This window comes from Bos indicus x Bos taurus, chromosome 1 (genome assembly GCF_003369695.1).
Source record: "Bos indicus x Bos taurus breed Angus x Brahman F1 hybrid chromosome 1, Bos_hybrid_MaternalHap_v2.0, whole genome shotgun sequence".
NCBI lineage: Eukaryota > Metazoa > Chordata > Mammalia > Artiodactyla > Bovidae > Bos > Bos indicus x Bos taurus.
The window spans coordinates 141100604-141125959 of NC_040076.1; the positions used below are offsets into that span (position 1 = coordinate 141100604).

Genomic DNA, 25356 nt, shown 5'->3' on the forward strand with positions numbered 1-25356 from the left:
CGGGACCCTGGCGACTTCGGCGCTGGACAGCCCAGAGGAACCAGGAGCAGATGGAGGCCTAGGAGGAGGTGGGGCTGGGGGTGTGGGGCACACGCTCCCCTGCTGGTTCCCTGGGGCAGCTTTGGGAAGAAGACAGAGGTGTGTGGTGTCCGTGGGCTGGCACTTCTGGGGAGGGGCAGAGAGAAGCACTGATTCTATGCTTCTGTGCCTGTTACCATCACAAGGGAGGATGAGGGGCTCGGAACTCACCGGTAGCCCATGTCCTGGCAGGCCGCCCTCCCGTAGCTCTCACTCCAGTCATCCTGGCACACAGGGTGCCAGGACTTCCTCTGTGCTGAGTACACCTGAAGGATGAAGTTTGGTCCATAGAGGCGAACTGTGGGAAGGGAGGCTCCGGTGAGTCCCAGACCGTGACCTTCATCCTGTCCTCACGCGGGCCCCACCCTCCCCGGACACAGAGGCTCCAGAGGGCTTGGCTCCCTCCCCCCAGCTACACAAAGGAGATGCCCGGAATCTAGCCTTTCCTCCCAAAATGTGCCCTTCACCCGACAGAGCTGAAAACATGTATTCAGACAAAAATGAACATTGTGCACACATGTTCATGAGAGCATTATTCACAGGAGCTGGAAGGGGGTAACATCCAAACATTCATTAATGGAGGAGCACAGAAGGCAGTCCTTGCGCACAATGGAACGCTATTCGTCCATGAAAGGGGATCAAACACTGACTCGACTCAACAGGCGTGAACGTTCACACGTGATTGATATGCTCCTGACTGAAAGAGGCCAGGCAACAGTCCACACACTGTAGGACCCCATTTCTATGAGACATCTGGAGGAAGAAATCTATGGAGACGGAAAGCAGGTTAGTTGTTGCTTAGGGCCTGACACTCAGGCTCAGGCCGCCGTGGAGCGACCATCTCGTTTCCTGATGCTTCCGTGGTGAGTGATTCCATCCACCGTGTGAGTGGATAAACCAACTGTAAGCGCATCCAGACAGTGGAATATGATTCAGCCCTAAAGAGACATGAGCCACCAGGCTGTGAAGAGACATGGAGGAAGCTTAAGTGCACGTCAGTCAGTGATGAAAGAAGCCAGTCTGAAAAGCCTGCATACATCCTGTAGGATTCCAACTCACGACACTTGGGAAAAGGCAAAACCATGGAGACAGTAAAAGGATCAGTGGTTTTCTGACGAAAAAGTGGTTTCAAGACAGGGGGGTGAGGGGCTGACAGGTCCAAGCTTCTACCTGTGGCTCAGTCTTTGTGGTGACCAGCGCCCCCAGGAGCCATTCAGGAGCCACCCAGAATCGCCTCATAGAACAAAAGACCCTTCTATCACCCAGGAAATGACAAGGGCCTTAGGAGCTTGGTGTCAGGAGCTGGGGTCAAGGACCAGATATCAGAACAAAAGATGCACCAGGTGGTCTCACCACTTGAAATTCACCATGGTCTCAGGAACCCTGTGCTGGGAACTGGGGTCAGAGACCAGCACCTGTCCTCTATCTAATCTCACAGTGTATGAGTGTATGTATTAGTATCTGTGAGCATGAGACTGTGTGTGAGTGCATCACGTGAGAGTGTAAGTGAAGTGGTAGGTGAGATTTTTCACTGCATACCCTTAGCTACTTCCTGAATTTTGATCTATTTGAAGACATTAACTCTTAACAGTATTTAAGTAAATACAACTTCAACATTAAGAAGAGAAAGTCTCTCCAGGCAACATCATGAGTTGGTCTTGCTAGAGTTATTGACACGTGAGTGGACACAGGTATTAAAACATCAAACACCATTCCATCCGATAGAGTAACCACGTCTGCTCAACCTGAGAAACTCTCAACTTTACTTAAGAAAATGGTGACAAATATACTATCACCCATAATGGCAAAGCACTATGTGGACACTTGGCAGAGTGAGTGAGTCTGCCAAGTGCAAATCCTCTCCTGTAAGCGAGAACTCCAGGAACTCCCAGTGCAGGGGAATCCACAGGCAGGACAGCAGTGTCTCACACAGGTGCCCTGACCTGGACTTGGGGTATAAAAGAGAACCATCTCCCCAGGACGGCCACAGAAGGATGGACAGCTCTGGGGTGGAGCACAGCCTCTGTCTGCATCACTTGCACTCAAAGTTAACAGCTCCCAGAGCATGCAGCAGGCTTCAGGCTTTGGGTAGGGCCTTCAGCAGATATCAGCGCAACCTTCATCCTCAGGCATCATTTCCCTGCTGTACCTACTTTGTGTTCAGTTGCTCAGTCATGTCTGACTCTGTGCAACCCCATGGACTATAATCCACTAGGCTCCTCTGTCCATGGGATTCTCCAGGCAAGAATACTGGAGTGGGTTGCCTTTCCCTTCTCCAGGGGATCTTCCCGAACCACGGACCGAACGCATGCCTCTTGCATCTCCTGCACTGGGAGGTGAATTCCTTACCACTAGCACCACCTGGAAAGCCGACAGCTACTGAAAAATTCATTGAAAATAAAAGCAGCAGCAGTGTCCACCCTGTGACATGGACACAGGCCACCCGAAAGGCAGCTTGCTTAGAAAACACAGAGCCCACTCCCAACTTGATATTTTAAACAGTTTGCTGTTTTAGTCATGTCCCGTGGCAGCTGGGGCATGAATGTGGTCTGGCCCTAGGCTGTGGTCTCCCATTCCCTGGCTGTGTGACTCCTGGTGGGAGCTCGCCCCCTCTGAGCCTGTCTCCTCACCTGAAAACTGGGCTTGCATGCAAGGTTCAGCCTCCAGCAATGGAGTCGGTGATGGAGTGATTGATGTGCGGGATACAAGCCTGGCACCGTGTGCCTGCCTTGCTGTGGCCTCTGTGGGGGCCACCCGGTGCCCAAGCCAAGTGGCCCCCTCTCACAAGCAGCCCTGCCACTTACCGCAGCGGTTCTCGTCCTCGCCACTGGGGCAGTGCAGGATGCCATCGCACCAGAGAGAGGGGCTAACACAGGTCCCGGAGGAGCTGCACTCCATCCCTGAACACTCGTCCTCCACTTTCAGGGAAACAGAGGGAGATGCTCATCAGGCTGAGAAACCAAGGACACCCTCAGCCCTCGGGACAAGAGACAGCAAGCCATCCCCCTCTATTTTAAAAGGAGGAGATGGGTACTTGCCAACAGCATATATCAAAGGAAGCAGGGCTGGCCAGAGCAATGGTGAATCCCCCAGGTTTATTACTTCCGGTCAGAAGTGGGTCCCTAACCTGGGACGTCAGCAGTTCCCCACACCCCCGCCACACAGGTGAGTCCTGTGACCCATGATCCCCGCCCCAGGCTGGTGGAGGAGGCCTGGCTGTGGGTACAGGAGTCCCCGGGGAGGGAAGGCCTCCAGCCACCACCATGTACACTGAAATGCAGGAGACAGGTGTGCCCCCTAGGTGCGGGTGCTCACAAGTGCCAGGCCCCACTGAGGGTCCTAAAGCACAGGGTGAACTCAACGTGCTTCTCCCGCATGTGTCAATACCACGCAAAGGACATGGGATCTTGACAACCCACAGATGAGGAGGAAGTATGCCAACAAGACTGGCAGCTTCCAAGAAAGGTTATTCAAGCATCTAGTAGTCAAACAGGAGGAAAGAGATGGGAAACTTCATGATGGGCTGGGGGTGGGCCCCCGGTCCAGGCACCAGGGCTGCTGAAGGGCCAGCACAATGCAACTCAGCTCTGGCCAGCACTTACTGTACTTCCAGAGGAGGACGGCGGCAAGGATTGCTCCTGCCAGCAGGACCACCAGGGTGAAGGTGATGCACAGGGCTTTCTTAGTCTCTGCAGGAAAGGAAGTGAGTACACAACTTAGTCACCTGGTTTCTTAGACTCTCAAATTTCATGCACTACTTTTATGGTATATCTTATCAAGGAAGAATAATTTTGTATACACTTAAATGAGGCTTCCCTGATAGCTCAGTTGGTAAAGAATCCGCCTGCAATCCAGGAGAGACCGGTTTGATTCCTGGGTCGGGAAGAAGACCCTGGAGAAGGGATAGGCTATCCCCTCCAGTATTCTTGGGTTTCCCTCGTGGCTCAGCTGGTAAAGAATCTGCCTGCAATGTGGGAGACCTAGGTTTGATCCCTGGGATGGGAAGATCCCCTGGAGAAGGGAAAGGCTACCCACCGCAGTATTCTGGCATAAAGAATTCCATGGACTGTATAGCCCATGGGGTTGCAAAGAATCGGACACGACTGAGAGACTTTCACTTACTTATACACTTAAATATTATTCAGCCATAAAAGGAATGAAATTGGGCCAGCTGTAGTGAGGCAGATGAACCTAGAGCCTATCATACAGAGTGTGTGAAGTAAGTCAGAAAGAGGAAAACAAATATCATATTTTAAAACATATATATGTAATCTAGAAAAATGGTGCTGATGAAACTATCTGCAAGGCAGGAATAGAGATGCAGACATAGAGAACAGACCTGTGGAGACAGTGGGGGAAGGGAGGGTGGGACGAACAGAGAGCGCAGCGTGGACATATACGCACCAGCATGAGTGAAAACAGCTGGTGGGGAGCTGCTGCCGAGCACAGGGAGCTCAGCTCGGCGCCCTGCGATGACCTAGAGGGGTGGGATGGGGGCTCGGTGAGAGGGAGGGCCACGAGGGAGGGGACATATGTCTACTTGTGGCTGATTCTCATTGTCGTACAGCGGAAACCAACACAACATTGTAAAGCAATTATATTTCCATTTTTTAAAAGTGACTTTTCTCTTTAGGAACATATCCTGTGAGGCCTTATTTCTTCCATAGAGTTGAACTAAAGTTAACTTTTTGGAGAACCAAAGCAGGCAGCCGTGATATAAAGCAAACATACATTGAAGTTAAGCTCTTAAAAAAGTAAGATAGTCTTTTGGTCTTAAGATAGTCCAAAAAATGATGAATGTAAAAAGTTGGTTGAATAAAGGAAATATTCCTTGCTCCAGTAATTACAAGCATAAGCAAAATAATAATAACACTCCCCAAACTGTCATCTCCAGGGACGTCCCTGGCTGTCCAATGGTTAAGACTCCAAGCTTCCAATGCAGGGGGCCCAGGTTTGACCCCTGGTTGGGGAGCTAAGGTTCTGCAAGCCACAAAGCACAGCCATTCTCTCATCTCCGTGTCAGTGGTACTTGAAGCAGAGAGAAAAAAGCCTCTTCCTCAAGGCAGTTTAGGGAATGGATGGGCCAGAGTCACACTGACTCACTGACTCACAGTCACTGGCCTCATGTGGCTATTTTCACTTTAATTAATTCTCATGTTACTGCTGCTGCTGCTAAGTCGCTTCAGTTGTGTCTGACTCTGTGCGACCCCATAGACGGCAGCCCACCAGGCTTCCCTGACCCTTTAAATAATATTAAATCATTCTGTAAATTCAACTGCTCGATAGTCCCACATGGCCAGTGGCTGCTGCGCTGGACAGTGAAAAGGAAGGATGATCTACCACTGTGGGAGTATCTACAGCACTAGGGTCGCCCCTCAGGTCTGAGGATAAGAGCTTTGGGCTCACATTTCAGCTAAGAAGACAAGCTGTAGGACAAGGTCACCAGTGTTCTCTGCTGCTGCTGCTGCTGCTAAGTCACTTCAGTTGTGTCCGACTCTGTGCGACCCCATAGACTACAGCCCACCAGGCTCCCCCGTCCCTGGGATTCTCCAGGCAAGAACACTGGAGTGGGTTGCCATTTCCTTCTCCAATGCAGGAAAGTGAAAAGTGAAAGTGAAGTCGCTCAGTCGTGTCCGACTCTTAGCGACCCCATGGACTGTAGCCCACCAGCCTCCTCCATCCATGGGAGTTTCCAGGCAAGAGTACTGGAGTGGGGTGCCATTTTGAAACAAACTGACACGTGGCTGTTGGTCAGAGCATAAGCCACAAGTTGTGCTGAGCTTCAGAGTAAGATGTCCACCACCGCCAGCCCCAGCAGTTCCTGTTCAGAGAGCACCCCAAGCAGGTGCTTCCCTTGGGAGATGGGCGGACAGGCAGAGGAGAGGAGAGCCAGGGCGAAGGCTCTTATACATCCTACTACTCCTTAGCTCCTACAGGAGGACACTGGGCGCCAGAGGTGGAGCTCATGGGGAGGCCCTGCACCCCACCTGTGCCCATTTTTCCTTCCAGAAGTCCACCAGACCAAGAAGTCCAGTTTCTGGAGTCAACTGAACCACTGGATCTGGGCATGAACCCTCACCCCTCATTTTGTTACCACATTCTGTAAATTCCACAGTTTATGCTCAAACTGGCTTAGGAATCACCTGGCGAGCCTGTCACCCAGAGATTCTGACTCAGCTAGGGGAGAGGAGGTGAGTCTCAGACCTACAGGCTCCTAGGTGAGGTCACCTGCTGGTCTGAAGAGTGCCATGTGACACCAGCCATGTGTTATCAGGGCTTGGTTCATGGTGAATGCTTCTGGCAGCAGGCAAGGTGGGGTCGCCAAGGAGGCTCAGGGGAAATTCCAAATGGTCAATTTGATCCATCAGTAAAGGGTGATTTCTTCCTTTGGGTGACTTCCCTGTGTGTCATAGAATCCAAGATAAGATACCATGCCTGGTGAGTAGAAGGATGTTAAACCAGGTGTCCTGAACCTTTCGTTGGGAGGGTGTCCTGAACTAGGCATCCTGAACCTCTCCTGGACAGGGTGGCAACCCGCCCGGCTTTTGCTAGGGGGTCCCAGATCTCACTGCTGCTGGACAACTATTTCAGGATCAGTGTCTGGTCCATCAGGCTGGACTGGGTGCTGGTTTGCAATTGTACCTCTTTGGGTGTAGGTACAACTGACTAATCATTTGCTGTTGTTATTGTTGTTCAGTCCCTAAGTCATGTCCGATTCTTTGCAATTCCATGGACTGCAGCATGCCAGCTTTCTCAGTCCCTCACTATCTTCTGGAGTTTGCTCAGACTCATGTTCATTGAGTTGGTGATGCTATCTAACCATCTCATCCTCTGCCACCCTCTTCTCCCGCCTTCAATCTTTCCCAGCATCAGGGGCTTTTCCAATGAGTCAGCACTTTGCATCAGGTGGCCAAAGTATGGGAGCTTCAGCTTCAGCATCAGTCCTCCCAGTGAATATTCAGGGTTGAATTCCTTTCGGATTGACTGGTTTGATCTCCTTGCAGTACAAGGGACTCTCAAGAGTCTTCTCCGGCACAATTTGAAAGAATCAATTCTTTGGGGCTCAGCCTTCTTTATGGCCCAGCTCTCATATCTGTACATAAGTACTGGAAAAACCATGTGTGTGTGTTAGTTGCTCAGCCGTATCCAGCTCTTTGTGACCCCATGGACTGTAACCCTCCAGGCTCCACTGTCCAGGGGATTCTCCAGGCAAGAGTACTGGAGTGGGTTGCCATTTCCTTCTCCAAGGGATCTTCCCAACCCAGAGATTGAACCTGGGTTTCCCACATTACAGGCAGATTTTTTAGCATCTGAGCCATCAGGGAAGCTTCTGACAGTTTGGACCTCTGTCAGCAAAGTGATGTCTCTGCTTTTTAATACACTGTCTAGGCTTGTCATAGCTTTCCTTCCAAGGAGCAAGCATCTTCTAATTCATGGCTGCAGTCACCATCCAAGGTGATTTTGGAACACAAGAAAATAAAATCTTGTCACTCCTTCCACTTTTTTTCCCTTTTATCCACCATGAAGTAATGGGACCAGATGCCACGTCTTAGTTTTTTTAATGTTGAGCTTCAAGCCGGCTTTTTCACTCTCCTCTTACCTTCATTGTTATCAATTGTTGATGTAGCCCTTCTGTGACCAGTGTCAACTATTTGCCTCACAAGATTGTTGACCTTCAAGCCTCCAAAACCCAAATGCTAACACATGTATTAAGGTTCAATGTGAAAGATCTGGAGAGCCAGGAAGATAAAACAAACAGAGCCAGGAAGATAAAAAGTCCCTTGTACTCTCACTGAGGATCTCTTGACTTTGTGCTTTTTAAGTCACTTGCAAAATACTGTCAGACTCTGACAGGCTATGTACTGCTGCATGACTCCAACTCTACACTCTAAAAGAGACAAAATTACGGAGACAAATCAGTGGTTGCCAAGAGTTAGGGAAGGATGAGCTAAGACCATGAGGGGCTAAGACCAGCGGTCCTCAGCCTGGGTGCCATGGACATCTTGGCTGGGCCATCCTCGGTGGTGGTCATTCTGTGCACTGGAGGATGTTCAGCATCATCACTGGCGCCTCCCAAGCAGATGCTGGTAGCAACCCCACCCCAGTTATAGCAGCTGAAACTGTCTCCAGACATCGCCAAATGCCCCTGAGGGTCAAAATCACTCCGTTAGGAGCCACCAGTCTCAATCTAACAGCCACCACCAGAAAGACATCAGTGCAGAGACAAGTAATTTATTGAACCAAGACGAACTGATGGAGAGAAAGAAAACCACACAGGAAAGGAGTAGGAGTAATTAAGGAGAAGGGATCACAAAGGGGTAGAAAACACAGGAATGGAAGAGAGTAGCGGTGGGGAGAAGGAAGGATGGAAGAGCCATCTGTGAAGCATGAGGGAGACAAAGGAAAGGGCAGAGAGAGAAATACAAGAAGGACGGCAGTTGTGAAGAGCTAGGGAGGTCTAGGGAGGTCTAGGGAGGTCTGCGGAGAAGGCAATGGCGCCCCACTCCAGTACTTTCGCCTAGAAAATCCCATGGACGGAGGAGCCTGGTGGGCTGCAGTCCATGGGGTCGCTAGAGTCGGATACGACTGAGCGACTTCACTTTCACTTTTCACTTTCATGCATTGGAGAAGGAAATAGCAACCCACTCCATTGTTCTTGCCTGGAGAATCCCAGGGACGGGGGAGCCTGGTGGGCTGCCGTCTATGGTGTCGCACAGAGTTGGACACGACCGAAGTGACTTAGCAGCAGCAGCAGCAGCAGGGAGGTCTGAGGAGAGGAATCTTCAAAGGGTACAGATATTACCTGATGCCACTGTTTATGGTGTGTTGTTGGCACATAGAAATTCACCCTGTCATAGATCTTTAACTGTGTGAGTTGTGTGTGAGGGTATGTGTATCTCACAAAATAAAATAAAAATGTTATCAATGAAAATGTTCCTTGGGCCAGCCCCTGTACTAGCTCTGTGCTCATATAAGTAACTGGCTGTACTCGTCCTGCCTGGGCAATGCTTACGACATCAACTTGCCTGTGTTACAAGTTAGGGGAGGGGGCACAAAGGGAAGGGATCTGGAGGGAAAGAAGATGAAATGTAAGGAGAGCAGACAAGGACTTCCCTGGTGGTCCAGAGGTTAAGACTCCGTGCTGCCAATGCCAGGGGCACGGGTTCAATCGCTGGTCGCAGAACTAAGATCCTGCAGGCAGCATAATGGGGCCAAAATGATTAACTAATTAATTAAAAGTTTGAACTACTAAAAAAGAAAGCAGACAAATGAGAGGATGTGAAAGACATGGAGTTAAGGTGGTGGGCAGAAGACACACCACCTGCGGTCCCTCATCCTCTCCATGACCTGCTCAGGTCTGCCTACAAGACCCTTCAAGCCATGAGAAAATGTTGCAGATGCTTCTGGGTGACAACCCCACCAGCCACTTTCTTCACTGAATACACAATACTCATCCAGCACCTTGACCGTGACTTGTAGCATCCAGGAAATGGGTACGTAGAGAAAGGTTGTTTCTTCCTGTACCGGGGGCTTGCCATCTGCTCAAGATGATACAGTGGTAAACCATGCAGACAAGAAGCAGTTCAGAGAGGCTGGGCTGGCAAGACCACCCTGGGTGGTACAGGCCAAGCTGGTACACGTTAGTGGGAGATGAAGGTCTTAGCAGCTGTGAATGTGTGCTGTGTGCTCAGTCATGTTCGACTCTTTGTGACCCCATGGGCTGTAGCCCGCCAGGCTCCTCTGTCCACGGGATTCTCCAGGCAAGAATACCGGAGTGGGTAGCCATTTCCTCCACCAGGGGATCTTCCCGACCCAGGGATCGAATTCACCACTCTGCCATATCCTGCACTGGCAGGCAGATTCTTTAACACTAGCGCCACCTAGCTAACAGGCTAGCAAAGGCCTCCAGGAGGTGAGAACCAGGGTCCACGACTTTGACCCAGAGACGGAGAAGGGAGAGGCATGCGCACCAGCCCTGCAGACAGAGGAGAGCCGGCACCGAGCTGGTGGGGGCAGAGGGCACCCTGGAGAAGGCAGACCCCAAACTCGGCTCCACTAGAGAAAATACAAGCAAAAAGGGCCCTACTTGAGGTGCACGCTGTCCTGGATGGAGGTTTGGGCTGCCTGTAGATGACAGGTGTCGAGGCGTGCGTCTGAACCCTTGGGGTGTACTGGGGCACCACGGGCGGGTAGTACTGAGCGGGGTACACCTCGAAAGCAGGGGGAGCCGTGGGCGGCTGCTGAGGGTACAAGCTTTCCGGCTGGTATCCATGGTTCTCATAGTAAGGCCCGACACCTGGTGATGATCCCTAAACGATTAAAAAGAAGATGAATGATACAAAGCTGTAATTATTCCAAAGCTTAAATGAACATTCCATGCTGGTGCTGCTGCTAAGTCGCTTCAGTCGTGTCCGACTCTGTGCAACCCCATAGACGGCAGCCCAACAGGTTCCCCCGTCCCTGGGATTCTCCAGGCAAGAATACTGGAGTCGGTTGCCATTTCCTTCCCCAATGCATGAAAGTGAAGAGTGAAAGTGAAGTCACTCAGTCGTGTCCAACTCGGCACTCAGTCAATTCATGGGTTCAGCACTGCAGATTCCTACGTGAAAGTGAAACTCCTAGTGACTCAGTCATGTCTGACTCTTCGAAACCCCATGGACTGTAGCCCATGGATTGATATTCATGGAGTTTTCCAGGTAAGAATACTGGAGTGGGTAGCCAATCCCTTCTCCAGGGGATCTTCCTGACCCAGGGATTGAATCAGAGTCTCCCGCTTTGCAGGCAGATTCTTTACCAAAGATACCAGGGCATCTTGAATCATGTCAAACCCTCACCTAGAATGAAAACTCACCAGGATGTCCAATTAATTGGCAATAGCGTTTGGTTTTGTTTGTTTGCTATTCATTTTTTGAAATAAAGGAAAAATAAATGGCTGACATTGAGATTGCATAACAAACTAAAGAAAAAACATGTGTAGAAGTCTGGGAATGAGCCGGTATCCCAGCCCCGAGGCTGGGGTACCAAGTTATGAACTAGCAATACCAATGAATTACAATGAGAATAATAAAAGCTAACATTAGAAAACTTACCAACTTGGGTATCTGTATTCAAGCCTCCTTAAAGCCTGACCATAACCTCCTAAGACAGAGAAGGCAATGGCAACCCACTCCAGTGTTCTTGCCTGGAGAATCCCAGGGACGGGGGAGCCTGGTGGGCTGCCATCTATGGGGTTGCACAGAGTCGGACACGACTGAAGTGACTTAGCAGCAGCAGCAGCAACCTCCTAAGACGGTACAGGTGTGATGGGTATACTCAGACAGGAACGTGAGTGACAGAGGTTACGAAATCTATCGGAAGGATTTACAGCTGGAGGCAGCTAGCAGCTCTGCTGCCCCAGGCATCTTTCCATGGCACGAGTGTCTGTGTGGACAGCACGTGGACTCTGGCAGCTCCACCTCTGAGTGGTATTTCTGGGGTGCAGTGTACACACTCACACAGACATAGAAGGGATGCCCAGTCTCTGCATCGCAGTCTCAGCTCCATCCTTTGGCTGGTTCCTATCTGACTTTCTTTTTAAAACTATTCTCTTTGTACCTAGCCTTGTTTTCTTATCTACTTGCTTAAAATTAAAGTTTCTGATAACAAACAGGAACATTTTTTCATGAAATGGTAACGATCTGGGGGGAAGGTGTATCTACTATGCCATAAGTTCTTTCCAAGATTTCAGCAATGCTGAGGTTGGCAACATTGATAAAGGTCCAGGGTCTTCCAGTGTTTACAATCACAGAGTTATGATTATAAAAAAAAATAATATTTTCTTTAACAAGAAGTATTGGTTTATGCTTTTTGCCAAAGTATCCGTTGGAACATTGTGTGTGTGCTAAGCTGCATCAGTCATGTCCAACTCTGTGTGACTGTACCCTATCCTCTGTCCATGGGATTCTCCAGGCAAGAATGCTGGAGTGGGTTTGTGTGCCCTCATCCAGGGGATCCTCCCAACCCAGGGATTGAACCTGTGGCTCCTGCATTGCAGGTGGATTCTCTACCCCTGGGCCACCAGGGAAGCCCATTGAAATCTTAGTGTTCTACCAATTAATTTTTGTGAACACTCTATGTAGAAAGTGATAAATCTTTTCTTTAAAATGTATTTTCTAGCTTGTCATTTGCCTTTTAATTTTGGTTTTACTTGTTTTTCTTTTCTTTTTTTCACTTCTCTTCTCCCCTTATGCCTACTTAAAATCTGTCCTTTCCAAATCCTGACCCCGCAAGGCCACTGGGGACCCCAGGAGTTTGTGAACTTGCTGTGCTTCAGACCCACTCCTGCCCCCACAGACCACCCACTGGCTAGGTCACCCTGGGAGCCACACCTGCCCTCTTATCTAAGCGTCCACTTGCAACACTCCTCCCCACTCTGTAATTCCTCCCCTTGTTCCTTGTTGACTGAGAGCTCAGAGAAGACTAGTATTCTGAGCATAGGCGACTTAATGCTGAGAATTTTAAATGAGGCCTCCAGGGCAGCGTGGTTAGAAAACAGTGAGCCAATCTTGAGTTTAATAACTCACCAGCGTGCCCCTTCCAGAGTCCGAAGATTGCACCCAAGACCAGAGCAGTAACAGAAAGGGAGAACAGAAGGTAATCTCTTATCTAAATGAGGAAGCCAGAGGCCAAAAAGCAGAACAGGCATCTGGTCTCCATCTGAAGCATCTGAGAACATGGTGACCTTCCCAGGAAAGGTGGCAGTGGGCACGGCAGTCTAACCCTGTGAGTTCCTGTAACATGGGTTTGGAATTTTAAAAGGATCCAATGGAAACTATCAAATACAGGAACGGGGCAAGTGAAGGTCTGCTTTCCAAACAGAGAGATCTCTGTTGTCAACCACAACTTTTAGTAATCTAAATGTAAGATGATAAGTGAGATGCGATGGGGAAGGAAGAGCCAGTCAGTCAGTTCAGTCTCAGTCATGTCCAGCTCTTTGTGACCCCATGGACTACAGCACACCAGGCTTCCCTGTTCATCACCAACTCCTGGAGCTTGCTCAAACTCATGTCAGGGATCGAGTCAGGGATGCCATCCAACCATCTCACTCTCTGTTGTGAGAAGGGTTGTCCCCTTCTCCTCCCGCCTTCAATCTTTCCCAGCTTCAGGGTCTCTTCCAATGAGTCAGTTTTTTGCATCAGGTGGCCAAAGTATTAGAGTTTCAGCTTCAGCAACAGTCCTTCCAATGAACATTCAGGACTGATTTCCTTTAGGATTGCATGGTTGGATCTCCTTGCAGTCCAAGGGACTCTCAAGAGTCTTCTCCAACACCACAGTCCAAAAACATCAATTCTTCAGTGTTCAGCTTTCTTTATAGTCCAAGTCTCACATCTATACATGCGAAGGCAAAGTAATGTCTCTGCTTTTTAATATGCTATCTCCAGTGTTCTTGCCTGGAGAATCCCATGGACGGGGGAGCCTGGTGGGCTGCCGTCTATGGGGTTGCACAGAGTCGGACAGGACTGAAGCGACTTAGCAGCAGCAGCAGCAGGTTGGTCATAACTTTTCTTCCAAGGAGCGAGCATCTTTTAATTTCATGGCTGCATTCACCATTTGCAGTGATTTTGGAGCCCAAGAAAACAAAGTCTGTCACTATTTCCATTGTTTCCCCATCTATTTGCCATGAAGTGATGGGACCGGATGCCATGATCTTTGTTTTTCGAATGTTGAGTTTTAAGCCAGCTTTTTCACTCTCTTCTTTCACTTTCATTAAGAGGCTCAAATGTAAGGTACATTTGTATCCAAAGTGTGGGGAGGGGGCGGGGGGTGTTTCAGGAGCGGGTGGCCAGCCCTTTGCTTCAGCCACGGCCTCTCCCAGGCTACCAGTAAGCGAGGCTACACTGTGTTCTGCTGGCCACTGGTGTCACAGGCACTCTCTTTTAACTGGGAAAGAATCTTCCTGCAATGTGGGAGATCCGTGTTCAATACCTGGGTGAGAAAGATCCCCTAGAAAAGGAAATGGCACCCCACTCCAGTATTCTTGCCTGGAGAAACCAATGGACAGAGGAACCTGGTGGGCCACACACAGTCCAAAGAATCGGACATGCTTGGGCGACTAACACATACCCACACACACATACACTCCCTCTCACCACCATCCTGCCTCTGTCCCCACATCTCACCCCTGCCCCCTGCTCCATCCTGATCAAAGCAGGAAGAACCTCATCACCCACACACCCCCAGCAACTGCACAACTGCCACGCGGCTCCCTGCACCCCACTCCTGCTCACCCTTGAACCCTGGATGCCTTCACAGCATCCCAGGGGGCTCAGGCATCCAGCAAGCAGCTCTGACAGTGCTGACCAGCACACACTGCTGCTGGAAAGAGCAGAAGGAACCCAGGACAGGGCAAGGCCAGGGAGGTAATGATTAACCACTTACTGAGTTTAAAGCCATCCTGATGTTATCAGCAGCATCGGGTAAAGGGAGGTATTTGGAACGTTCAAGTTGACCTAGAGGAAAGAACAACAGGACTGTTTTGCTTCTGTGCCGGTGAGTTTACGGGAGATGAGACGGGAAAGAACCAGAAGAGGTCCTGGGTGATAGTCAGCTCTCACCACAACCACGGCGGTTCTGCCTGCTCACCTTCACCTTCACCTCATCACCTGCACCCACAGCTGCCCATCCTGAAGGAGCTGGGGACCTGCTCGCTTGTAACTTACATTCAGGGCCTGCCTCACTCACCCTGCTCCCACTGAGAGGCCCAGACTTCCCCAACATTGCCTCCACCAAAATGAGAATCCATTGAAAATGAAACAGGCATGGGGAATTTTCTGCCATCAGGTTCGGCGGAAGCGATGCAGGGCAAAGCCCTGGGTCACCTCCTGACAGTGCCATGTCTCGTGGTGCCCTTGGGCGAGTGACCTCTCTGGATGTCGGGCAGAAGCGAATGCAGCCACCACACTGGCTTGTGTGCATAAGGATTTAACTTGAGAGTGCAGGCAGATACCTCACATGCCCCAGCAGTGGCAGATGTGATGAGATATTGTGGCTCTTCCCTACAGAGCATCCTCAGGGAGAAGGGAGCAGCAGTCCACTCCCCCCTCCCCGAAGTGGTCTAGAGCTTAGACCCAGATGGAGGCCACACCTGACTTTTCAAATAAGCCATCAGGGGCTTTCCTGGTGGTGCGGTGGCTAAGACTCTGCACTCCCAATGCAGGAGGCCCAGGTTGGATCCCTGGTAGGAGTACTAGATCCCACATTCCGCAACTAAAGATCCTGTGTGCTGCGAGCAAGACTCAGTGCAGCCAAATAAATAAATAAAGTAGTTTTTTTTAAAAAAAACAAGCCATATGAAGTGAGAGGGAAGTTCAAGAGGGAGGAGACATATGTATACGTATGGCTGATTCATGTTGATGCTTGGCAGAAACCAACACAATATTGTAAAGCAATTATCCTTCAATTAAAAATAAATAAATTTTAAAAAGCAGAAAACACACACACACACATACAAATAAGCCACATGGAGTCGCTGCAACCTTAACCAACACAAATGTGTAATAATTCTATAAAACACATTTAAACCCACTTGATACTCCACTTACTATTCCCAAATCCAGAAAAGAAGGAAATTCAGGACTAATCATTTGAGTGGTTTCTAAGGATATCAGTCCAAGAGACTTTTTCAAGCAAGAATACTGGAGTAGGTTGCCATTTCCTCTTCCAGGGGGTCTTCCCGGCCCAGAGATTGAACCCAGCATCTTCTGTGTCTCCTACGTTGGCAGGCGGATTCTTTAGCACTGAGCCACTTGGGAAGTCCTATACAATATACTTATCAATATATAAGGAAATTGGTCACGAAAAATAAAGCCCTTGGTCACTTTGCAGACGTTTCTGAACAGTGGTGTCTAGGAAGACCATCAACATAAAAAGCTTTATAGTAAAAGCCCATCTGATGTCACTCTTCCCATCATAAGCAAATAATGGCTTTTGTCCACCACTCCTGGAAGCCTTGAATTGATCAAACAGTAACTCCAAGAAACAGCCTTCACAACCACCCATCCACAGGACCTGTCCCGGGTGAGAAAGCTCTGGGCTTCAAAGCTGGCAGATCTGGTCAGAGCATCTTTCATCCATAAAGTGCCTGGTGCGCAGCCGATGAGGGCAGCACGGCAGGGTGGTTGAGCCCATGACTCCTGGGACCAGACTCTGGATCCAAACCAAACTCACTCACACTAGCCATGACCTGGGGGCAAGTCTAATAATGCTTCCAGGCCTCAGTTTCCTTGTCTGTAAAACAGGGAAATGGTTTAACGAATCATTAGGGTTGGTTTGCCTAAATCACTGCTTTTTAAAAGTGGTTTCACTGTACATAATACAGAAGTTATCTAAGACAGACTAGAAGCCTTCAGAAGAATGTAGTTTGGTATTTACTTAGTATAAGAGGTTTTTTCGCAATGTAACATAGTGTTTACAAACCTGTTTTAAAAAAAAAGGAGGGGGAGGGGATAACAGTGGCACCCAATACAGGGTTGAAAAAGAAATAAAAGGAATCCAAATGGGCAAAGAAGAAGTGAAACTGTCACTGTTTGAAAATGGCATGATTCTTACTATACATAGAAAACCCTAAAGATGCCGCCAGAAAACTACTAGAACTACTCAATGAATTCAGCAAAGTCGCAGGATACAAAATTAATACACAGAAATCTCTTGCAGTCCGACACACTAACAATGAAAGATCAGAAAGAGAAATTAAGGAAACAATCCCATTTACCATTGCAACAAAAAGAATAAAATACCTAAGGAATAAACCTACTTAAGGAGGCAAATTGTGGAAAATTCTTAAACAGATGGGGATACCAGACCACTCTACCTGCCTCCTGTGAAACCTGTATACAGGTCAAAAAGCAACAGTTAGAACCAGATACGGAACAACAAACTGGTTCAAAATTGGGAAAGGAGTACATCAAAAGGCTGTACATACAGAGCTGACTCTGTAGCCCACCAGGGTCCCCTGTCCATGACATTTTCCATGCAAGACTACTGGAGAGGGTTGCCATTTCTACTCCAGGCAATCTTCCTGACCCAGGGGTCGGACCTATATTTCTTGAGTCTCCTGCATTGACAGGAGGATTCTTTACCACTAGCACCACATGGGAAGCTCTTAAAATTGATCATAAAGCTGATAAATGTTGAACAGCCCATAGAGGCAGGATGGGCCTTATTGGCAGTATTTATAGATTCACAGATCTGCATCTGGAAAGAATGCCCAAGATACCAACAAGAAATCCACCAGCTCTGAAAAATGTACTGGAGCTCCTGCTGGAACTGCCTCTCTGAGTCCCAAGCAAAATTATTATTTGACTCATTACACATTAAAAAAACCTCAAACATTAACTTGGATAAATAAAAATATAAGTAAGGGTGTTTAATCTCAGGAAAACTTGTTGAACAAGTCACAAGAAAGATGTACCAGATCATTCATTTACTTTTCATGTAAAGATAAAATAAAAGAACCAGTTCATGCTGACAGCTTTGAGATTTTTTTTTAAGATTAAAAAAAAAAAAAGAGTCAACATGGTTCCAGGTATGAGGGAAAAAACCTGACCCATACACAGGAGGAAGAGATCAGCATGTAGAATATACATAATGTTTACATCTTTACGTGGGTGTGATGATCACATATTAATAACCTTTCCCACTTCTGCTCTGTAACGAGAGACGTTCCTGAGACTTGAGAGCAGCACAGAATCCTCTCGTCTAAGCAGTAAAAGCTGGCACCTTCCTTGGATTAGTTTCAGGTGAGTCCTGCCCCGGCCAAGGTTCTCGCCGCTGGTTTCTCTGCCCTCAGTGGTAGGCACTCCCGGGCCTCTGAGCTATCTCACCAGTTATAGGTTTGGTTGGAGTTTCAGGAAATGAAAATCTGATCTCACTGGCGGCTCTCCCAGTTTAAGAGCCCTCTGAAAGGAGTGATGAATCAGTGCCCGAAATCCACGCTCCCTAGTCATTCAAGATCCCAAACAGTGAGACCAGGAAGCCAGGAGCTCAGGGGCACCGGGCAGCCGTGAGTTGTCCCCTAAAAGCCCAGCACCCAGAAATAACTGCAGCACAATCCTCTCTCACCCAGAGATCCCACAGCCGGCAGATCCTGAGGACCCAGGACACCAAATGTGCCCACATGGGCTGCCACGGACTCTGGAAGGGAAGATGAGTCGGAGTGCTCCTAACTGTCAGTGTGTGTGTGTGTTAGTAACTCAGTCATGTCCAACTCTTCGAAACCGCATAGACTGCAGCCTTCCAGGCTCCTCTTCTATGGAATTCTGCAGGGGGGATACTGGAGTAGGTTGCTATTTCCTCCTCCAGGGGATCTTCCTGACCCAGGGATTGAACCCAAATCTCCTGCACTGCAGGCAGATTCTTTACCATCTGAACTACCAGGGAAGCCTAACTCTCGGTGGCCAGAGACAAAGGAAGGAAGAAAGGTCTCCCCTGGGACCTGGATCTGATGGAGACGCACTGCTGTCCAAAAAGACCAGGGGATCACGTTCTGTGTGATTAATTTCCCAAACAGGCAATTCCACTCCCATACGAGGTAGCAACTCTCTTTAGCTGGTTTCTGAAAGGAACAAGACAATCCAGATGGCAGAGACAATACCGCCTCTCGAATGTTCTCTCCGGTCATCAGAGGACACCCATGAGTGCTCTTGATTCCAGAAAGCCAGCCTCAGGGAAATGCTTTTCCCCAAAGTGACCAAGACTCACGTGAGGCGAAGCTCTGTCCTGCTGCTCCTGGCACGCCTCCACTTCAATGTCGCCCACTGAGTCACATAACAGAGCATGACTGTCCTGGGCCACCCTGGGCTCTCCTTTCAGGGGACTGACTCAACCCTCGAGTCACCTGCCCGGCCACCACTCAACAGGACAGTTTTGTGCAATACCACGAGTCTCCCATGACGTGATGAAGCTATTTCTAGACAAGGAGGGTCCCTCCTTACAGTATCTTTACTCTGGACCTCAGAACACATTTGCTGGAGATTTATTTTGAAAACTACCAAACCAATGGAAATGAGGTCAGAGAGGTAGATACCGATGCCCAAGCAGGAGTCAGGGGTTTTCCCTATTATGAAGGCTCCACTGACTTTCCCTCACACATCATTCATGCAGGGCGCCTGCACTGGGCCCCTTCTAATGCCTTCCAGACACCAGTTGTATGATGAGGCGTGACGGGTGGAAGAAACCCCACCTTCCTGACCTCAGATTCGGTGTGCCTTCTTCAAACTTCTAAGCAAACACCACCAACAGATACTCCCTATCTGAGGATCCATGACCAATGGAGCTCCTTGTGTCTCAGCCACTGCATACAATCACCTTACATGTGGAGAGGTTCACAAAATGCACTGGGAGAGGGGAGTTAACAGAGACAGTGGTGGATTGAATTAACAGTTCAATGTAAACAGATATAAGACTATCAGAGAAATGGCAGACACAGTGACTGATGCAGGAATGAGAAAGACAGAGGGAGGGAGAGAGCCGCTCAGGAGAGGCACTGCCTGCATCATCCAAGTTTCTTTTTCTATGAATGCCTCATTGTCCAAACGAGATTGCAAACTTTTTAGGGCAGGAATTGAATCTGGTCCTTTTTTCTTCAGTCTAGTTTTGTACCATACACAGAAAGTGTTCCAATTTTTTTTTTTTTTTTTTTTTTGCATCCCACCAAAGGCCAAATGAGTAAGATGAAATTTAAGACAGAGAGAGCCAGAAAGCCTGCAGCTGGACAAAGCAGATGCCAAATTGAGGATGTGAGTGACCTCACAGGTCCAGGTGCACAGAACTGACCAAATGCCAGCAGGCAGGCTGGAGAGGTGGCCAGTCCCGCGATAAAGTACAAAAGCCACTGTCTAAGGTTCGAAGAACTTGCCTGAGTCGATCTGTGAAATGGGCATGCATGCAGGTTATGCGTGCTGAGTCACTTCAGTCATGTCCAACTCTTGGCGACCCCATGAACTCTAGCCCACCAGGCTCCTCTGTCCATGGGATTTCCCAGGCAAGAATACTGGAGTGGGTTGCCATTTCCTTCTCCAGAGGATCTTCCTGACCCAAGGATAGCAGATAAATGGGGTTCTGTCCAGATTAAATGTGTTTGTGGCCTAACACCACGCCCATCACAGGATGAGCCCTCCAGAATAACATAATGACAATAGCTAAGGGACTGATGTATGGGAAAAGGACTCAATTTTTTTGTGTGAAGATCCAAAGGAAGAACTCAGGATCAAAAAGGTCAGAAATATCAGGAGGGCAGGGCAGATTTAACTCAATCCAGGGAAACCAAGTTCCAACAATGAGGAAATGTCAGTATCCACTGGGTTCCCTTGTGAGAAACAGTTCCTCAAACCAAAAAAAAAAAAAAAAAAAGTCTGATCCAACGCTGGAAGGCTATGTCTACAGCACATTCTAGAACCAAACTGGGCTTTTGCTGAGAGGCCAGACATGATGATCTTTTATTTTTTGTGGTCAGAAACACAAATCTATCCCTAGAAAACACAGGCTCCACATGCCTGCTGTTCAGATCGAGTCCCAGATGAGGCCAGGTGCTTGCCCTGCCAGGAGGGCCCTTCCGAAATCAGGGAGCTTAAAGCGATGCTGATGTGAGGTGACATCCAAACAAGCCATCATAAAAGCCTAGGCTTCATCTCATCTTCCAGATCAGAGCTCCCTAGAAAATATTTCTCTAATTGACATCCACTAGAAGGCCAACGGAACTCCCAATGATTCTGTCCACTCTGCCTTTGCAGTAGCATCCAAACTTAAGCTTTTGTTGCTATTTACATGCAGCTAGCTGCAAGAATTAATGTGAATTTCAGGGCTTCCATTGTGGCTCAGATGGTAAGAAATCTGACTGCAGTGTGGGAGACCTGGGTTTAATCCCTGGGTTGGGAAGATCCCCTGGAGGAGTGCATGGCAACCCACTCCAGTATTCTTGCCTGGAGAATCCCCATGGATAGAGAGAGAAGCCTGGCAGGCTGTAGTCCACGGGGTTGCACAGAGTCAGACACAACTGAACGACTAAGCACAGCACTTGCTAAGTCATCTCCAACTCCTTGCAACCCCATGAACTGTAGCCCACCAGGCTCCTCTGCCATTTCCTTCTCCATGCCTTTCAAACATTTCCTGCTTCCTTATAACATTTCTGCACCCTCGTCCCTCCTGCACCCCACCCCTACACACAACATAAATGCCTGGAGTTTCCACTCATGGCAAGTCCTTCCCTCCTTCTCCTTGACTGACCTCTAACAAGCATAAAGCTCTGCTTTGAGTCACCTGCCCTCTTCAAGATTCACACTGTTCACAGTTCAAGGAGCTGCCCACATGTCCACCAGAAAATCAGGGTCTGCCATTCTTCCTGGACGTCTCTAAGACTGCCCATGACATTTTTCATGCCCCTGGTTCCTCTTCTCTGGACCTCTGTCCAGTGGCTGGGGCAGACCAAGTCAGAGGTCACTTCCCCTTCCTCCTGATCTCGAGTTCTGCCTCTGGGTTGTTCCTCAGACCTGTCTGTGTGATCAGCTGAGCCCTCTGCTACTGCATTTGGGACCAGGCTGGCCATCGGCACGGTGGGGGCAGGGGCACTGGGAGTTCCCTCCCGCACATCCAGGCCCACAGTCCTGAGCGGCTTTCAAGCCAGATCCCCCAAAATGGCCTATACATAGGGATCCCCAACCTCAAGCTAGGAAGGGACTCACCAAGCCTGGCCCAATGCACATCTCAGCACCCAGGTGTGTGACACCTCTTCCCTCCCCAGAGGCCCCTTAGCTCATCTTGGGGGTGCCAGGAAGGGCAGCAAAGACTGAGCAATTGTGGGAAGCAAGACCACCCAGCAGACCCAGAGCTGAGAGAGCAGCAGAAGGTGGACGAGCCCTGAGTGCCCCCACCCCCAAACCAACAGAGCCGGCTTCCCCTCCGTAATTAAGCAAAGCTGACCAGACACTACTTTGACCCAGTCGCCTTTCTTTTTTCTACTTCCATGCCTAAGGACTGCATAATTCTGGAGGGCTTCGAAAAATAGATTTCCTATTCCATCAGAATCTGATGCAGCAACTGAAACCAGGGCAATGATCCCCAGTGGTCACAGAGGCCCCCAGGACTCCTGCCACAGGCCTAGGTGGAAAAGAGTGAGAGGCACCAGCCTGGAGCCCTGGTTTACACATCCTGGTAGACCCCGTGTCCCAGGCTGGGTCGAGTCTCCGCAACAACCATTATAGTGTCCTTCGCGTGTCTAGGCTTCACCGCCTACAAGACGTTTGTACCCTCGGCCACATCACCAGAGACGGTCAACCCTATGCACTGCCCCATAAAGGGGCAAGCTGTCCTGCCCAGGTCACCCTGGAAGTGGGCAGCTCGGAGCCAGCGGGGCAGGTGTTGGGGGGGAGGGGGAAGGGAAGAGGCTCTGCTCTTGGATGTTGAGGAAATCAGCCTGGCCCTAGAGCCACCCCCTTTCCCACGAGGATTCCAGGCCTCACAAAGCTTCCCTGGAGCCATCTGGCCTGCCTGCATCCCCTGATCTCCCTACAGGTCATGGGATCACCTGGGGCAAGTTATTTCCCGACTGCCTTAGTTGCTCTCAACTGAGTTACATGCATCATAAAGAGCCTGGAAGGATGCCCAGTTGGAAGTAAAGGCCACATCCACATGGGCTGTTCCTATGATAACAGGGGTGCAACCCAATGTTCTCCTACAATTAACGCAGGAGTCCAGGGTGGAGCAGCCCAGGGTGAGCAGAGGCCAATCAGCAAGCAATCCTGAGCCCTGTAGGCTCCAGGCAACTACACAACCTTGTAGGAAAAAGACTGACCTTGGAGGTGTCAATAAGAAAGGCATTGCTGGGGATCAAACAAACAAACCTCCCAGTCAAGAACAAAGGACTCCTGCTGCTAGCCAGCTCACGGTTTTAAAAGCAGAGAGGGAGGTGTCCATAGTCAATCTCCAGGAGGATCCCGCCCCGCAGCTCCCTGACTCCTGTGGTGTGGGCTTGCTGGTGCTGCCCTGGCCTCTCACATTGACCTCAAGGGTCCAGTAAGGTTGGCCGTGGTGGGGGATGCAGGCAGGCCCACCTCTGGAAAAGCTGTGGAAGGGGGGAGCAAACCTCCACCGCCTCCCTGGGTTCCTCAGCCCCTGCACCTCACTCAGCAGCAGCAGCGCCTGCGCCCCCAGGAAGCTGTGTCATGCAAGCCCGGCTCCCACTCCCAGCCCCCACCCTCCTCCAGGGGAGATTGGCTCAGTCCCCACTTCCTGGAGAACCTTCCGAGACCTCCCAGGCTAAGTCAACAACCCTCCCCTCACTTCAGGTTTTCTAAACACCTTGAAGTTCTCCTTAGCAGCCTTTGTAATTTTCCATCACTTGGTTGGCTCTCTACAGCCCGGAGCCCAGGACGCCTGCTGTGTGCCCGGTACTACCACGCGGGTCTGAATCCGGCGGGAATCGGGTGGGATTCGCAGGCTAGAGGCGAGCCCCGGGTGACCCCTGCCCGACAGGCAGGTCTCGAGTCACTCTCTTTTCCCTCCCAAACGATCCACTGGGATTCCACCTGACCGGCCTGCAGCCACCTCAGCGTCCGAAACTGAATTCCGGATTTGGGATCACCAGCGGGGTGGGCCCTTCCCAAAAGCCGGGGAGCACGCCAGGGCAGGCAGCCGCCCGCAACCCGTGCTTCCCCTCTGGGGCCTGGAAGTGCGGAATTTGGGGCCATAAGGCAATTCTTATCGGTGCCCACTGCCAAGCTGGTGCGTTCAGCCGCGGTGCCATGGCTCGGGGTCCTGCCAGATGGCATGCAGTGGACCGAAGTGCCCAGGTGTCCGGCCTTGTCCCTGGCATGGAGTGTGCGCCTAGAGACCAGGACCGCTCCTTCCCGCACTGGAAGCGCAGGAGACCGGAGCAGGGGCGGGGGGCGTTGCCGGCTGTCCAGGCGGCCCAGCCCTGATCGTGGCCTCCGGGTCGCCGCACTGGGGCCCGTGTTGTGGGAATTGCCTTCCTGGGGCCACCGAGCGGTTCGCACCTCGCCCGGAGGCCCTCCAGGCCCGCCCCCGCCGCGCCGGCGTTATCGCTCCCTGCATCTCCGAGAGTTTCCAGTTTCTCCCCACTTTGGGAGGGAACCAAGAAGCAGTTCAGGTAACACTACGAGGCTGCAGAGATTTTCCCGAAACAAAGAAGCGGATGGACAACCCTCCCTCCGTCCTCGTCCTCGAAGGGAAAAGGCGCACCCCTTGTTCCCAACTCGGAGCTAAAGCGGCCAGGGGAGCATGAGCCGATTTCAGCCAAGGGGACCCACTCCGAGGCACCTTTCCGGCTACCAATTGGCTAAGGACCGGCAGAGTAGCCTGCACCAACCCAGTGATGCCAAAAGAGCAGCCTGGGGGGCTCTGACTCCCGTGCCAAGGCGTCCCAGGCGCTCGGAACACTCCTGACCTCACGCAGGTCGCTTTGCTCGGCTCAGCCCAGTGCGTCCAGACGGCGGGAGGACGGAACTACCGGGCCGGAGCTGCTCACACCTGGCTTCACCTCCCGCTACTCTCACCCAGCCCGGGCGCCCAGGTCCTCCCTTGCTCCCGGGATCTCCAGCACAGAGAACCCGTCGCGCGAGCCACTTACCTGCTGCCCTCCGGGGCAGCTCCCCTCCCCTCGCCCCTTCTTCCTCCTCCTTCTCCTCCGCCTCCTCTGGAGTTCGCTGCTTCCTCGGCCCGGCTCGGAGTCCTCGATCCTCCCTGGCTCTCGCTTTAATCCTGGGAGGCGGTGTCCGAGCGCCCAGGGCAACACCCCCAAGCGCCGGTCCCGGGTCACCTCGGACAGAGGGAGGGGACGGACCGGAACGGCTGTCCCGGGCGGGGCTGGTCGGGGTGAAGGCGGCGAGAGGAGGAGTTTCCTCCAGGGAAAGCCCGGCACGCGCTCCCGGAGGGACCCAGAGGGAGCTCGGGGGACGCTTCCATCCTCGGCGGGCAGTCTAGGGCTGGGGAGGAGTGCGTCTCCCTCCCGCATTCCCCGGGACCGAGCCGGTCGCCGGCGCCTTGTGCCCGAACGCTCAAGTTTGCATTCGGCAAGGGGATTCTGGGGAGCGCTGACCGAGTCTCCTGTGAACGGCCGATCCCTGGCGCAGGGGATCCACCTGATCTCTGTGTCCTAGGCGAGGACCCAGGAATCTGGTTCCAGAGGCCGCTGGCCTGGGCGCTAGAGTCCAAGGACCCCAGTCCTATTGGGGGGCCTTTTTCTGCTCTCAGGTCCCAGGTCCCTCCCCTTCCCTCAGAACGTCCCCA

The 25356-nt window shown here is 50.8% G+C and overlaps 1 protein-coding gene across 1 annotated transcript in view; it reads right to left on the minus strand.

The window, feature by feature from the left end:
- TMPRSS2 (transmembrane serine protease 2) overlaps nt 1–24890 on the minus strand; it is a 46560-nt gene extending 21670 nt beyond the window's left edge. The window contains exons 1-6 of the mRNA XM_027546695.1: nt 24698–24890; nt 14497–14567; nt 10166–10388; nt 3681–3767; nt 2883–2996; nt 250–376 (exon numbers count right to left, since the gene is read on the minus strand). Of these exons, the coding sequence (XP_027402496.1) occupies nt 250–376; nt 2883–2996; nt 3681–3767; nt 10166–10388; nt 14497–14511 (566 nt within the window). The 5' untranslated portion in view covers nt 14512–14567; nt 24698–24890. The remainder of the gene's footprint in view (nt 1–249; nt 377–2882; nt 2997–3680; nt 3768–10165; nt 10389–14496; nt 14568–24697) is intronic.
- Nucleotides 24891–25356: the final 466 nt, after the last annotated feature.